Below are 13,430 nucleotides of genomic sequence, written 5' to 3' on the forward strand. Positions count from 1 at the left end.
TTTACAAACAGGCCAATCAAATTTCATGCAGCCCCCCAAAAAAGATTTTCCCCCCAAAATCTCAGTGGGCACCAAATCGCCAGACTTGTTTTGTCACTTTGGACTCTTTTGATGGTATCAAGCCAACCAAATTCGACATTGCTGAATTTGTCAACATTTCACATTGTTATGTAAGTCCTTTCCTTCAAAGCAACAGACTTTTCTTTTTTTTTTGTGACATGGCTTCTTAAGACTTTTTTTGCGGGTCGCGAACAGCCGATGTCATCCACGAACTTTCAATTTCTATCATGTTGAACTTGCGTGCCGCTAAAAGCAAAAGACTGGAGAACGGTTAAAACAAAGAAAGAAAGACTGTTTTCCTCCGACCAATCCCGTGACGACAATCAGGTTGAGTCGACCAATCAGCAGCACCCATCTGCTGACAATCTGAACATACACTGGAGAAAAGAAAACAAACAAAAAGTCATGAAACGCAACGACACCCGAAAGTGAACAGATGGCAGTTTGTGATGTCACAAGGCTTTATTTCGGGAAGCTCACAAAAGTTTCATGAAATGTTCCGAATTGAGCATTTAAGAAGCGAGCCGAGCCGAGCCGAGGACGGAGGTGCTGAGTGTCAATTGATTCTTCTTCTGTTTCCAAGAACGGCAAATACAAAGTGTTTTTGTCTTTAATTTAAGGTTTGTCAACTTACTTTAAAGTTCCGACAAAGTGGTTCCTTGGCATGCGGAAGACCGGGAGCCCATTTGACATGTTTTGGCAGGCTAACATCTGTTGAGACTTTTTTTTTTTTTTGTATTTAAATTTTGTTGTGGTTCAATTAAATTAATGATAGAAATGCCTCCCAAGTTTCATGTTGCGACGTGAAAATGGCTTTGAAGGGCAGAACTTTCAAACATTTGTTGCTTGCTTGCTTCTGTTGAAACGGATGAATTGAGAAATAACAGAAGAACACTATTTGACTTTTTCAAACAGTTGGAGAATTGAAATCACAATTTTTCATTAAAAGAAATTGCAGTTTAGATTCACTCAATGCAATAATGGTTCGTAAAGGATTTGTTTTTAATCAAAGGCATTTAATTATGTGATATTAAACAATTGGTTAATTGATTAGAATTAGACCAATACAGACAAAAATAAATTTTACAAAAAAAAAATTTTTTTTTTTTTGATGAATGACCTAATCCATTGTGATATCAAATATGTCTCCTGAGCACTGAAGTTTGCAGAAAGTCCTGAAAATGCAGATTTGATTCTTAATGAAAGAAACAAAAAAAGCATTTTAGTTTCACTTGACTTGAAAAAAAAAAAAATATGTCATAAACAATTGGTTAATTGATTAGAATAAGAACAATAAAATTTATAGAAATAATTATTTAAATTTATAATTGAAAACAAAAAATTTGTCAACCTTTTTTTTTTTTTAAATGAATGATCGGGTCGGAGTTTGCGGAATCTTCCTGAAAGTGCAAGCTTGACTAACAGCTAGCGTTTCAGTCCTACCTTTCCATGTCGACGATTTTCCTGACTTGGTGACTCAGCACGCCAGGTGGACTTCCTGACGCTTGGCCGTATTGACCAAACTCGACGTTTCCAAACATTCCTGACGTGTCCGGACAGACGTGCGTGCGTGTTTGCGGCCACACATTGTCGCTCCCGTAGCGCCTCATCCTCCTCCTCCTCCTCCCTTGTGGCACCAGGAAGGCGGAGACCTCGTCTGTGCTTTTGGGAACGCCAAACGAACCAGAGTACCAGGAGCAGTCTTTGCGCAGGTGCCCACTGACGACTTCCCGGCTCTCGAGACTCCTGGGAGACAAACGGCAGGTTGGTCATGTGTCCTTTCATGATGCAGACGTGTTTCTAAGTTGAAGCGGACTGAGCCGAAACTCAACTGGCACACGCTTCACAAAATGACTTTTTTTTTTTTTTCAATTTGATCATAAAAAAAATAATAAAATGGATTTCCAAGATCAGAAAAATTTGGACTGGAGTTGCGTAAGATTATTGCAACGTCATCCACGTGGGATGAGCTTATTTTAAAACTTCCGTCTTCAGCCACAGTAGAAAGAACAAATGTATTCATTGTTGGAAATGATAATACGGTAAATGTATTGAATGTTAACAAAAAAAAGCAACAAATGTCGACATTCGCATCAAAAAAGAAAGTTAATAAAATTTCAACATGAAGAAAAAAATGAAAATTTGCCGAAAGCGGAAAAACATGAGAGCAATTTTTGGAAAACGTTGGTCCGTGCGATGAACAAGAGAAGCCACAAAAACATTGACATGAGAAATGAGTACGAGGATCGACACATACGGCACGCTCTTTTTAACGTGAGATATTAAATGGTTCCATAAAACGGAATGAAAGTACCAATTTGGTAAAACAAGAAAAACGGCAAAATGTTGCTCAAACAAAAACGCCAATCAAAGTGGAAATTGCAACGCTCTCTGTGAGACCGCAGATCAGACACAAAAAAAACGATATGCCGAAAAAATCTTTTTTGTGCTCACATTTTATTTTGGTTCTCAGGAGACAAGCTGAGAAGCAAAAAAAAAAACTGCAGCGCATATTTACGACTTTTGGCTCAAAGTCGCGCAAACATTTATCGGAATGAAGTGACGATGACGCAAGTCAACATTTTTATCCTTTCATCTCAACATTGTGTGTTATCTTCTTGGCTTGAGTTTGGCAACGCAGACCAACGCATCTCATTCATGACGCCATTAAAAAAGAAAACGTCATCAGGAAGCAGCCAGAGGCGAAATGGAAGCGAACGACACGTTTGCCAACTTGAGATGTTCCGACATGTACGCTAAAGTGCTGTCTTAGGACGCGGCCGCATTTGAGCTCATTTGATTTCCACGCTCCACCGCAGAGTGCAAAAGGGCTTTCCTCGGCCAATTACAGGATGGCCGAGTGGTCTAAGGCGCCGCGTTCAGGACCCAGTCTCCCCAGGAGACCTGGGTTCGAATCTCGAATTTCCCCATTGTGGGACTAATAAAGGCAATATTATTAAAAAAACAAAAACAAAACAAACGGTAGCACTAAACCGTCAGCCGATAGTGGACGTTTTCCTGAGTGTTTCCAAACTTTGAAAAACTGCAAAGCTAGGCCAAAACACAAAGAAGCACAAGCTGTTTAGCTACAAGAATATATTCTACATTTGAACACAACAAGCAAGCAACGCTAGTTCAGTCAACTCAAAAAAAGGAATTACGCCCAAAAGACTTGATTTAGTCCAAAACTTGGAACGATCTGAACCTTTAAAACGCTCGACGCATGAAGTCATTGTTGGAAAAGATAATATCCAAGAAAGTGTGGCGCGAAACTTGCTTCAAAGAGCGAAAACGGCAACTATATGATCAGGCGTCCTCAATCCTGTTCCTCGAGCGCCGCCGTCCTGTCTCTTTTCCATCCGTCCGTGCGGCAACACACCTGATGCAAAGGAGCAGATAATCAGCGAGGTCTCCAGAAGCTTGAACGGTCCCGATCATTTGAATCGGGTGTGGCAGCAGGCACAGATGGAAAACGGGCAGGACGGCGGACCTGGAGGAACAGGATTGAAGACTCCTGGTAAAGATGAATGGGACGACCGAGCAAAGAAAGTGAACTCAAATCTTTCCAATGTGGCCTGAAAAGACAATTGGATCAAGTTCCTGCGCACGGAAGGCCGCGAGAAGGCTCGTCCCGTCGCGTCTCATTCAGTCGACTGAATTTGGTGCCATCAAAGAAAGTCATTGACAACCTGAAGCAACGTGCCACAGACGTCCATTGAAAAAGTAGCGCTTGTCTTTTGTGTGCGCAGCTTGAAAATGACCCAAAATGTGGCCTACCTGCTCAGCACGTTGTGGTTCCTGCGCTGCGGTCTCGGCGCTTCGCCGTGGACGTCGGCGCCCATCCGGTCCAACCAGCCGTTCCTGTTCATGTGGAACGCTCCCACGGAGCTGTGCGAGAGTCGCTTCGGCCTCCCTCTCGATCTGTCGCACTTCCACCTGGTGAGCAGCACGCTGAGGTCGGCCACGGACCAGACGATCTCCATCTTCTACACGGACCGCTTCGGGATCGTCCCGTACGTGGACGAGGACACGGGCCAGTTTGTGGACGAGGGCCTGCCCCAGCTGGTGGACCTCAAGGAGCACCGTGAGCTGGCCGAGGACGACATCGAGTTCTACATCCCCTTGGACCGGCCGGGCCTGGCCGTGCTGGACCTGGAGGAGTGGCGCCCGCAGTGGATCCGCAACTGGGGCAGCAAAGACGTCTACCGGCAGCTTTCCCTCGAGAGGGTTAAGGCCAGGAACGCCAGCCTGTCGGACGACGAGGCGGCGGACCGGGCCAAGATGCTGTTCGAGCGCGCCGCCAAACGCTACTTCCTGCGCTCGCTGCTCATCGGGAAGCGGTTGAGGCCCAAACGGCTTTGGGGCTACTACCTCTACCCCGACTGTTACAACTACGACTACAACCAGGTGGGCTTGCAAAGCAGTTCAAGGTTTCCGGTCGCGTTTAATTCAGTGCTTCTCAATTCTTTGATGTTATATATTATATATTTATGTATATCATCTTCGCTCAAATGACATTTATGAGTTGATTGATTCGGACTTTTGCACCCAGGACATGAACGCGTTCACGGGCCAGTGTCCGGAAATCGAGAAGGAGCGCAACGACGAGCTCTTGTGGCTCTGGAGAGAGTCCACTGCCCTTTACCCGTCCATCTACCTGGAATTGGCGCTGCGGGATTCGGCCCAAGCGCGACTCTTTGTGCGCCATCGCCTGGTAGAAGCCGCCAGGGTGGCGGCGCTCGCCAACGGCTCCTACGCCGTCCCCGTCTACGCCTACGTTCGCCCCGTTTACAAGGACAGGACGGATCACTACCTGTCGGAGGTGAGGCTGTCGCAAAAATAAAAGATGGGCCCGTGTCTCATGGGCCGTTTTTTTTTTCCCCCAGATGGACCTGGTCAGCACCATCGGCGAGGCGGCCGTCCTTGGTGTCGCCGGCATCGTATCCTGGGGAGACATGGACGTCAGCGACAGCGAGGTACAAATTTCTTCATTTTGATGACAGGCGGACAAAAACTTTGATTCCCTCAGGAGACGGGCGTCAGGTGCGGCACTGATGCATTCAAAGTGACGCAAGCTCACATTTACGACTCTTTGCCAGGCACTTAGTGTACCACCGCTTTTTGTCCTCTCAGAGACAGACGACTCCAAATGGAGAACAAACAACCTAAGTGCGGGCAGGACAACGCAACAAAGCTCACGAGCCAAACTCGGCAGCGCTTTTGAACATTTGTGACATTACGACTACAATCTTAGAATGATGTCACGATGCAAGAGACTGGACGGGGGGTCATGTGATTGAGGAAAAAGGTGGGCGGTCCTTTGACCTATAAATGATAGAATTCGTAGTCACCGTGAAGCCAAGCTTCGTCATATTTGCGCATTGTTGCTTTCGGATTGACTTTCTTTTGACTCGCTAGTTTTGTTTCTCTCTGCCTTTCTATTCATCCCAGTTTAAAAAAAAATCCTTGTCTAAGGGTTTGTTGACTGCAATTCACATCTCCAGCTTGTTGCAAAAAAAACAAAAAAACCTGCACTGCCGCATGTGCCTAATGGGCAATGAGAGCGCCACTGCCGACTAGTGGAGCGAAAGTGCTATTACACTTTAAAATGCATGTTTATGGGCTGATATTGGTGCCACGAGAAACTGAATCTGAATATTGTTGATTTGAATTGCTTAACATGAATATTTGAATTGAAAACTGAATTATTAAATTGGGAGAGAGAGGTGAGCTCTTTGACTTTTCTGACTATGTGTGCTGTACAAAGCAAGTGGAGGCGACAAACTAGCAAGACCCGCAAAGTCTTTGAAAAGCAAAGTCCAAAAGGTTGACCTTCGGTTGACGCCGTCTTCCCGCAGGACTCGTGTTTCGACGCTCGGCGCCACCTGGTGGACGTGATGAACCCGTACATCCTCAACGTGTCCACGGCGACCAGGATGTGCAGCGATGCGCTGTGCCAGAGCCGCGGCCGCTGCGTTCGCAAGCACTCGGACGACGACGTCTACCTCCACCTGGACCCGCGACGCTTCCGCATCGAGCGCCGCGGTCGCCGCGGCCCGCTAACGTTGAGCGGCGCCGGCCCGTCTCAGGACGACGTGGAGTGGTTCGACCGCCATTTCGACTGCATGTGCTACGATGAGCGGCCTTGCCGCGCGCCCAACAGCTTCAACGCCATCCCGGACGACTCGTACCACGCCGGAAGTCGCTCGGGCGGGAGTCGACTGGCCCCGCACCTGCTCCTGATGGCCGCCTCAATGCATCTCCAAGCCATATAGCGATCTTGTCACCTTCTTTTTCTGCATTATGTTGCCGTGCATATTTACCTGAGCTTACAAATAGTTTTTCTTCATTTATAGCCCCAAAGCATCTACTTGCATTTATGGGCTGTACCTACAGTTTAGGCTAGTAGTACCCTGTTGCAAGAGAAATAATGGTACGTGAAAAAGAAATTCCCCTGATGGCTAATAAAGTTCAGTGAATAGATTTTGTTTTGTTTGTTTTTTTTATACATCTATATACAACAAGACCCCCATCAAAATCTCAACCGCAAAGTTGTTTCCTCTAAAAAGATCATTGAAAAAAAGAGTCGCGATATTTAAAAGTAAAAAAACAGTCCAAAAATTGGACCTAAAAGAAATGTAGTCACATTCCTCTTCTGTCGTGCATTGGAGCTTTGAATCCTCTAGGGGGAGCCAGAAGTGCATCGTGCCAACAAAGGGTGCACGAGTTTGATCTTTCATTTATATGGTAAATTGAGTAAAAAGTAATCTGATCATCCATCAAATAATCCCTTACAAGATCGTGGTTTGAGCAAGTCAAATTGCGCAGTTAAGGCTGGACAAACTAGCTGCAGTGCAGGTCTGTGTCCTCTAGGGGGAGCCACAAGTTATGTCTCAGCAAAACCATATTGGAGGACGCGGTTGTCATTTCGACTTTCTGAAATCAAACACATCGCGCAAAACTATTTTTTATTTTTGTTGGGGAGATAAAAATTGATAAAGTGAAGACGTAATAAAAAAAATCGATGTGAAACTGAACGGCCTCGGCAGCAAAATCATTTGTCGTTGTTGAAGACATTCCACAGAACAAGTTTCCCTCTTGTTTTAATATTTATGTATTCAGCATACATCAGCTACAAGAATCCACAACAGTCCTGTTTTTGTGTGTCGGGGAATGTGAGCGGCGGCTTGAAACGAAATGGAAATCGGTCAAGAGCGTCTCTGAACCATAAAAAGCCGCTCACGTCATTTAAATGTATCGAATGTGTGTAATCTGCTTTGAGCCAAGATGGAGGTTAGTTGGGGGCGGGGCTAGAAGAGCTTAATTGTCTGCATTCTTTGTCGGAAGCTTTTGAGGTCACCAGCTGCCCCAAATGATGCTCTTGTGAGGGAATTAATCCCCCCCCCCCCCCCAAATCCTCTTCCATGTTTGTACCATCAGGGAGGGGCGACACAACCGAGCATCCCGATGTCAACAAGAGCCGTGCCGGAGGAGACACTAGCGACCATTGTTCCTCCGAAGCTGCTTTCGTGCGCTAATTGGACCATCAGAACATTTCTCAGGAAATTCTCTCACCAAACCGCTTGACGCCTTGATGAGGCCCAGACCAGATGGAGGCTGCTCACATGATTTGAGGAGGGGCAAGTTGATTGTTGGGCGGCTTGGGACGACGCGGGTGTCAGGAACTTTTGGGACAAGCATACATTTTGTATTTTTTTTTAGAAAAAGGAATGCAATTGGCGTCAAATGCGACCAAAACTTACTCTTTGGGGTCATGTGCCTGAAGGCGAGAGACCATGTGACTGGAGGAGGGGCCAGTGGCTGCACATGTGACTCGTGAGAGGTGAGTGACGAAAAGTGGGAGGCCACGTGATTGGTGGCGAGGAAAGGTGGGCAGCGTGATTGTTGTCAATCAAACGAAGATGCAAACACGTGACACACTCACCTCCTCCAACTTCCCAAAACCAGCGCGCTGCCCGGACATCCGTGCGTGCGCATGTCGTTCTGCCGCCCCCATTGTGTGCCGATGAATGGGGGGGGCCGTCTAATTGCTGGAGCGGCAAAGGGGGCCACCGACCTTCTCCTCAAAGACACAAACACGCAGCGCACGGGCCTGCCAAAACCACAACAATGGCACTCCGTGGGATTAGATAGCATCAAATTATGGTCATCAATTAGCAGACGAACATGCTAACAATAGCATTTCAGCATGCTAGCAAACGCGACGCAAGTCGCTGGAGTGAACTGAAGTGCATCGAGAGCGGCGCTTTCACCGTCAGCCAAAGCCTGTTTGGGATATTTTGGTGCTTGTTTGCGGGCCAGAAAGAACACAATACATCAGTGTCAAGGCACTGTGGGTCCGTTCACACACGGCGGCGGCGGCGGCGGCCGGGCGGGCCGGGAGGACAATGGCGGTCCTTGTGCTCACGCCACCATCTGGGTGGAGCTGAAAAAAAAGGTCCAAGCGATGGTGAGACGACCCCTCAAAAAAAAAAGAAGAAAAGATGCAGCCAGTGACTGTGCAAATTGAAAATCAATCCAAAACGAGGAAAAAAAGGCTGAGCCAAAATCTTTGCAACGGTTCTCGCAAACTCACAAAACCCGCTCGACCACCTTTGAAAGCACAGATGGACAAAGTATCAATTTTCAATCCTTTTAATGACATACTGTGTCTCCACCTGGTACAGCGGCTGCACTGAGGCAGACAGAGTGAGGCTCCAGAAGACAGTCAAAACAGCGCAAAGGATTATTGGCTGCCCTCTCCCCTCACTGTCGGACATCTACACCGCCCGGTGCCTCAGAAGGGCTCTCAACATCGTCAAAGACAATACCCACCCAAACTCACACCTGTTCGACCTGATGCCCTCTGGCAGGCGCTACAGATGCATCAAATCAAGGACCAATAGACTGAGAAACAGTTTCTTTCCGAGAGCCATCTCCATACTGAACTCTCACACACACACGAGACCACCCTTACCTTGCAGAACAGCATTGTGATGTGTTTCTATATGCCCTATTCAGTACTGAATTCCATTGCACTCTCTTATTTATTTATCTAATTTATATATTTGTCTGTATTATTGTTGTATTGCACTGGAGAGGGGAGCTCTCTAATCTCGTTGCACACTTGAGTACAATGCCAATAAAGGGATTTCTAATTCTAATTAACGTGCTAAAAAGTATTCCGCGGCGACATTACGAGCTTAAGGACAATGGTGACATTTTTGTGATCGCCATCGAGAAGAACAGAAGATGGCTCGCTTACCGTTGCGCGGACGACGTTCATCTACGTTTGCGTTAGCTAGCAGCTGACAAGCAACAACGGTCGATGCTTGCTGCACGAGTTGCAGTCGCCACGAGTGACAGTGACGTCGCTCACAGTCAGCACTCGTCGCCGTCACCGCGACTAGCGTTGACTGCAACTAAAGACGACCGCGACAGCCAGCGGGAACGAGCCGCGGCTGCGAGTAGTGACCGCCGAGGCTGGCGCAGCTTAGGTAGAAAAGCACACCTTCACCTTCAATTGTTCAGCTGTGCCTTATCCGAGTGTTCTATTGATCCATGACATAACTACGAGCGACTTCAGTCTGATGTTGCGCCGCTGTTAACCTGCAACCTCTGGTCACCATGGTAACGGATGCAAGTCCTGCCAGGTGGCGCTCTTATCAAGTAAAGGTCACGACACCACCGGGTGAGTCTTTGATCTCAGCAGTGCGTCCCCACTGTGGCCTAGGTGGCAGACGTTTCCCCGACGTTGGGGGCGGAGTCACAGCGCGTTAGCTCCAGCTCATCGCTGGCGACGCCACGGGCGTCCGAGGGGGCCCCGGCGCTTGGACTGCCGCACTCCCGGCAGCAACAGCAACAACAGTCCAGGAACGCCCGGCGGAAAGGCTCGCACAGGCACAGGACCAGCAGCGGAGCGGCGGCCGCCTTGCAGAAGAGGAGCAACTGGCTCAGCAGTTGCAGGATGTCCAGAGTGCGCGGCGGCACCCCCGCCGCCATGTAGGCCACCACCACGTTGCAGACGTTCTCGGGGATGAGGCAAAAGCCGTAGAGGATGGCCAGCGCCACCACCGTGCAGTTCATCTGGCTCTCCAGGCGGATCTGCTTTTTGGTGGCGCGAGTGGGCGCCGCCGCCCGCTCTGCGCCGCGGATCTTGTGGGCGGTGGCCAGCGAGCAGAAGATGGTGAAGAGCGTGGGCAAGCAGAAGTAGCAGCCGAAGAACCACCAGAGGCGGGCGCCGCCGTACGTCAGGCCCAGAATGTAGAGCGTGTCCGGCAGGCGGGTGGACACGCGCACCACGCAGCGCTCGCACGCCCCGCCCTCGGAGGTGTCGCCTTCTTCCGTCACCAGCTGGCGGATGAGAAGCTCGGGCAGGGCCAGCAGCAGCGCCCCCACCCAGATGACGGCCAGTTTGGCGCTGGTGGACACCCAGTTGTCCGTCATCTCGTAGTACGAGCGCACGTTGGCGGCGGCGCGGAAGCGGTCGATGCAGAGGGCGCACAGAGTGAAGGTTGTCACACCGAGGGATGCCACCTGGGGGCGCAAAAGGACACATTAGCAAAAGGACAGCGGACGACAATAAACAAAAGACACCTTTTCATTTCATGTTCTCAATGATATTTAGAAAGTCTTTTCTCATATCCTGCCAAAATAAGAGAAGCACCTCGGCAAAATAAAAGACAAGGTTTGAGGTCAAAGAATAAGAAAGATGAGCAGCCCGCCATAATAAAAGACAAGTACTCTACAGAACTCATGTTCTTCTTTTTTGGGGCATTAAAAATGAGAAGGACGATCATCTGACAAAATAAAAGACATGCTCGTTTTTGAAGAACAGGAAGAATGAGCATCCCGCCACAATAAACCATCATCTAAGCCATTTTTTATTTTGCCTGCTGCTGTCTTTTATGCTGTAAAAAAAGAACGACAGGAAGGACCACATTCAGACCATGTTTAAAAAAAAAAAAAAACGGTGCAGCTTTAAATAGTACGGATGTTTTATTTTGCCATTTTTTGTCCTTGGCCCATTTTTTTTTTCAAGCCATGCGGCAGGAAGTACAACCAACTGACCCACGTCCAAAACAAGAAATAATCTGAGACATCACGCTAAAATGGTCAAGGAATCGCAGATGTCAATGAAACAATTAGCGAGGTAAAATTTTAATGAAAAGATTACGAGGCGAAAGACGACACAAATAATCTATTGTAATCCAAGTGTGCTTCCTCATTGTGATCTGGGTTGTGATTGGCTAAGAGCTTGTCACATGATCAGAAGGTTAATGCTGGGCTCTTCATATTGAGCAGATTAAACATTGAAAGCGCCTCCGATGCAGTGGGCCTTCTTGCACGTAAAACAATTTAAAAAAAAGAACCATTTTTGGGCTATTTTGGCTTTTGTTGCTCTTTAAGAAATAATAATCAAAAAGAAAAAGAAATAATGCAGAAAGCACAAACAAGCCACCAAAATAAAAGCGCAGTAAAAACGAGCATCCCCATAAAATTAAAGACAAGAGGTCATCATGTCGTGTAGCTAAGCGGCGAACAAAAAAATAAAAAGGCCCCACTAAAATTAAAAAGAAACATCCTTCAAATTAAAAGATCCATTTTGTGAGTGGAATTTGGTTGCCAGCCAATCACAGAACACATACAAACAACCAGTGACAATCACATTTACACCTTGGGACAATTCTGAGTCTTCAATTGAAATGTGGGACAAAGTCGTAGAACACCAAAGCAAGCGCGCGGAAAACATCGACGGCAAACAGGAAGGCCAGGCTTGTATCATAACGCCCGACATCAAAGATATGATGGAGATAACCAATTGCTCACAGCGCCGCCAACATCCAAATAAAACAAGGTATACAATTTAAGTTCCAGTGGACTTAGCAGGACACCCTGTGGAACTCCATCTACGATCGCAATTAGCAAGTGGGGGAAAAAAATTCGTTCGATGGAGGACAAAAACGAGAAAATGCTCAAGATGCTCACCTCCAGGTAGGGGACGAGCCTGCAGGCGGTTTCCCCGAGCAGCCAGTCGTCGGTGAGGGCGTGGAAGAGCACCAGCGGCAGGCACACGAACAGCACCAAGAAGTCCCACAGGGCCATGTTGGCCAGCAGCGAGTTGGAGATGCTCCTCATGTAATAGTTGTGGCACACCATGCACATGAGCGACACGTTGCCCAGCACGCCCGCGCACACCAGCGCCAAGGCGGCCGCCAGCAGCGCATAAGCGCCGGCCGCCGCTGCGCTCGGCGGGTAGAAGGGGTTCCGAATCCGCTTCATTTTGCTCCGAGGGGTGCCGGGCTCCAAAGGCGGCGCGTCGGTCGAGCCGGCCGCCGGGTAGTCGTCGTAGTCGCTGCCGTTGGCGTTGGAGCTCGAGGAAGGCTCGGGTTCGTCTTGCTCCTGCGCCATGACCGACGGCGAGGCGTGCCGGGCGGCCGCAGCTAAGCGGCGAACACCTCCGCCTCGCTCGCTTTGCCGGTGCTTGTGCCTCAGGCTCCTCGTCCTCGGTGCCGGGTCGCAGGCTGTGCCGCGTTCGCGTTCGCGTTCGCTCCACCGCCACTCCTCATACTTTCGACGCACCCCCGGGCTCGGTGGAAGCGCCGCGGCGGCTTGTGACGACTCCGAATCCAAGTCCGAGTTCAACTCCGGGCGGAGGACGTCCCGCGACGTTGCTCCGTCAAAAGCGCGCCACCGTCGGTTGTGTCCATCCGCGTGTGCCGCCGCCGCCGCGGCCGCGGCCACGGCCACGGCGCACGTCCACACGCACAGCAGGCGGGTCAGGAGGGGCATGATGGCACGGTTCCGTTAAGCACAAAACCGACGAGAGTCCCACGGCGCGCGAGCCATGTTAACTTTGTTTCAGTGAAAAAAAAGTGGTCTTAAAACATCAATCGAAGCCCATAGTCTCCGTATAGATAAGTGCGCAGCGGTGGAAAGAATTCTTCCGATGAGTAGGGGCTGACTTTCAGCAGACAAGCCGGTCAGGTCGACTCGGAAGTTGGCGTGGAGTGACGGGGGAGTCCGGAGCGACGGAGGGGGTGCAGCAGGGGCGGACCCAAGAGGGGGCGTTGGCGGTGTTGGGGGGGGGGGCTTTGGTTTGGCGGGGACCACATGACGGTCGGGTGGGCTTCAAAGTTGTTCTCGTTTTAAAAGAATATGTCCTCATAGGAAATTGTCCATCAATTTCAGGGTTCAACTGTGGCCACCATAACAACTTTAATGACTGAACGGGTAGCAACTTCATATTTTAAAATTTGCATTTCATTGTAAAAAAAAAAAGTTCGGAAGTGTATGATAAAGTAAGTTCTACTGCCTGTTGCACTTGGTCCCAAATGTTTGCTCTTCAAACAAATGTTCGCACGACTTAG

General features: G+C 48.8%; 2 protein-coding genes across 2 annotated transcripts; one reads left to right on the forward strand and one right to left on the reverse strand.

Moving 5' to 3' along the window:
• The first annotated feature begins 439 nt into the window (after positions 1 to 439).
• LOC148334568 (hyaluronidase sv-hya-like) lies at positions 440 to 6,543 on the forward strand. The gene is made up of 6 exons (XM_088298965.1): positions 440 to 680; positions 1,701 to 1,824; positions 3,810 to 4,467; positions 4,613 to 4,882; positions 4,947 to 5,036; positions 5,919 to 6,543. Exons 3-6 carry the CDS (start codon positions 3,817 to 3,819, stop codon positions 6,333 to 6,335), a joined length of 1,428 nt encoding a protein of 475 aa, XP_088155091.1. The 5' UTR covers positions 440 to 680; positions 1,701 to 1,824; positions 3,810 to 3,816; the 3' UTR covers positions 6,336 to 6,543.
• A 2,156-nt stretch (positions 6,544 to 8,699) lies between these two features.
• On the reverse strand, positions 8,700 to 13,372 carry LOC148334569 (prosaposin receptor GPR37-like). The gene is made up of 2 exons (XM_088298963.1): positions 12,049 to 13,372; positions 8,700 to 10,596 (listed from the first exon to the last, which is right to left on the reverse strand). The coding sequence occupies exons 1-2, from the start codon at positions 12,850 to 12,852 to the stop codon at positions 9,790 to 9,792; spliced, it is 1,611 nt and encodes a 536-aa protein (XP_088155089.1). The 5' UTR covers positions 12,853 to 13,372; the 3' UTR covers positions 8,700 to 9,789.
• Positions 13,373 to 13,430: the final 58 nt, after the last annotated feature.

The sequence above is a fragment of the Idiotropiscis lumnitzeri genome, chromosome 6 (genome assembly GCF_059441095.1).
Source record: "Idiotropiscis lumnitzeri isolate Australia: NSW breed Sydney's pygmy pipehorse chromosome 6, RoL_Ilum_1.0, whole genome shotgun sequence".
NCBI lineage: Eukaryota > Metazoa > Chordata > Actinopteri > Syngnathiformes > Syngnathidae > Idiotropiscis > Idiotropiscis lumnitzeri.

Excerpts from the sequence above, each read along its gene's own strand:
- LOC148334568 (XM_088298965.1), top strand. The coding sequence starts at position 3,817 with ATGACCCAAAATGTGGCCTACCTGCTCAGCACGTTGTGGTTCCTGCGC. Across the intron at positions 4,883-4,946 it reads CGGATCACTACCTGTCGGAG|ATGGACCTGGTCAGCACCAT; the intron begins GTGAGGCTGTCG and ends TTTTTCCCCCAG. Across the intron at positions 5,037-5,918 it reads TGGACGTCAGCGACAGCGAG|GACTCGTGTTTCGACGCTCG; the intron begins GTACAAATTTCT and ends GTCTTCCCGCAG.
- LOC148334569 (XM_088298963.1), bottom strand. The coding sequence starts at position 12,852 with ATGCCCCTCCTGACCCGCCTGCTGTGCGTGTGGACGTGCGCCGTGGCC. Across the intron at positions 10,597-12,048 it reads GGCTCGTCCCCTACCTGGAG|GTGGCATCCCTCGGTGTGAC; the intron begins GTGAGCATCTTG and ends TTGCGCCCCCAG.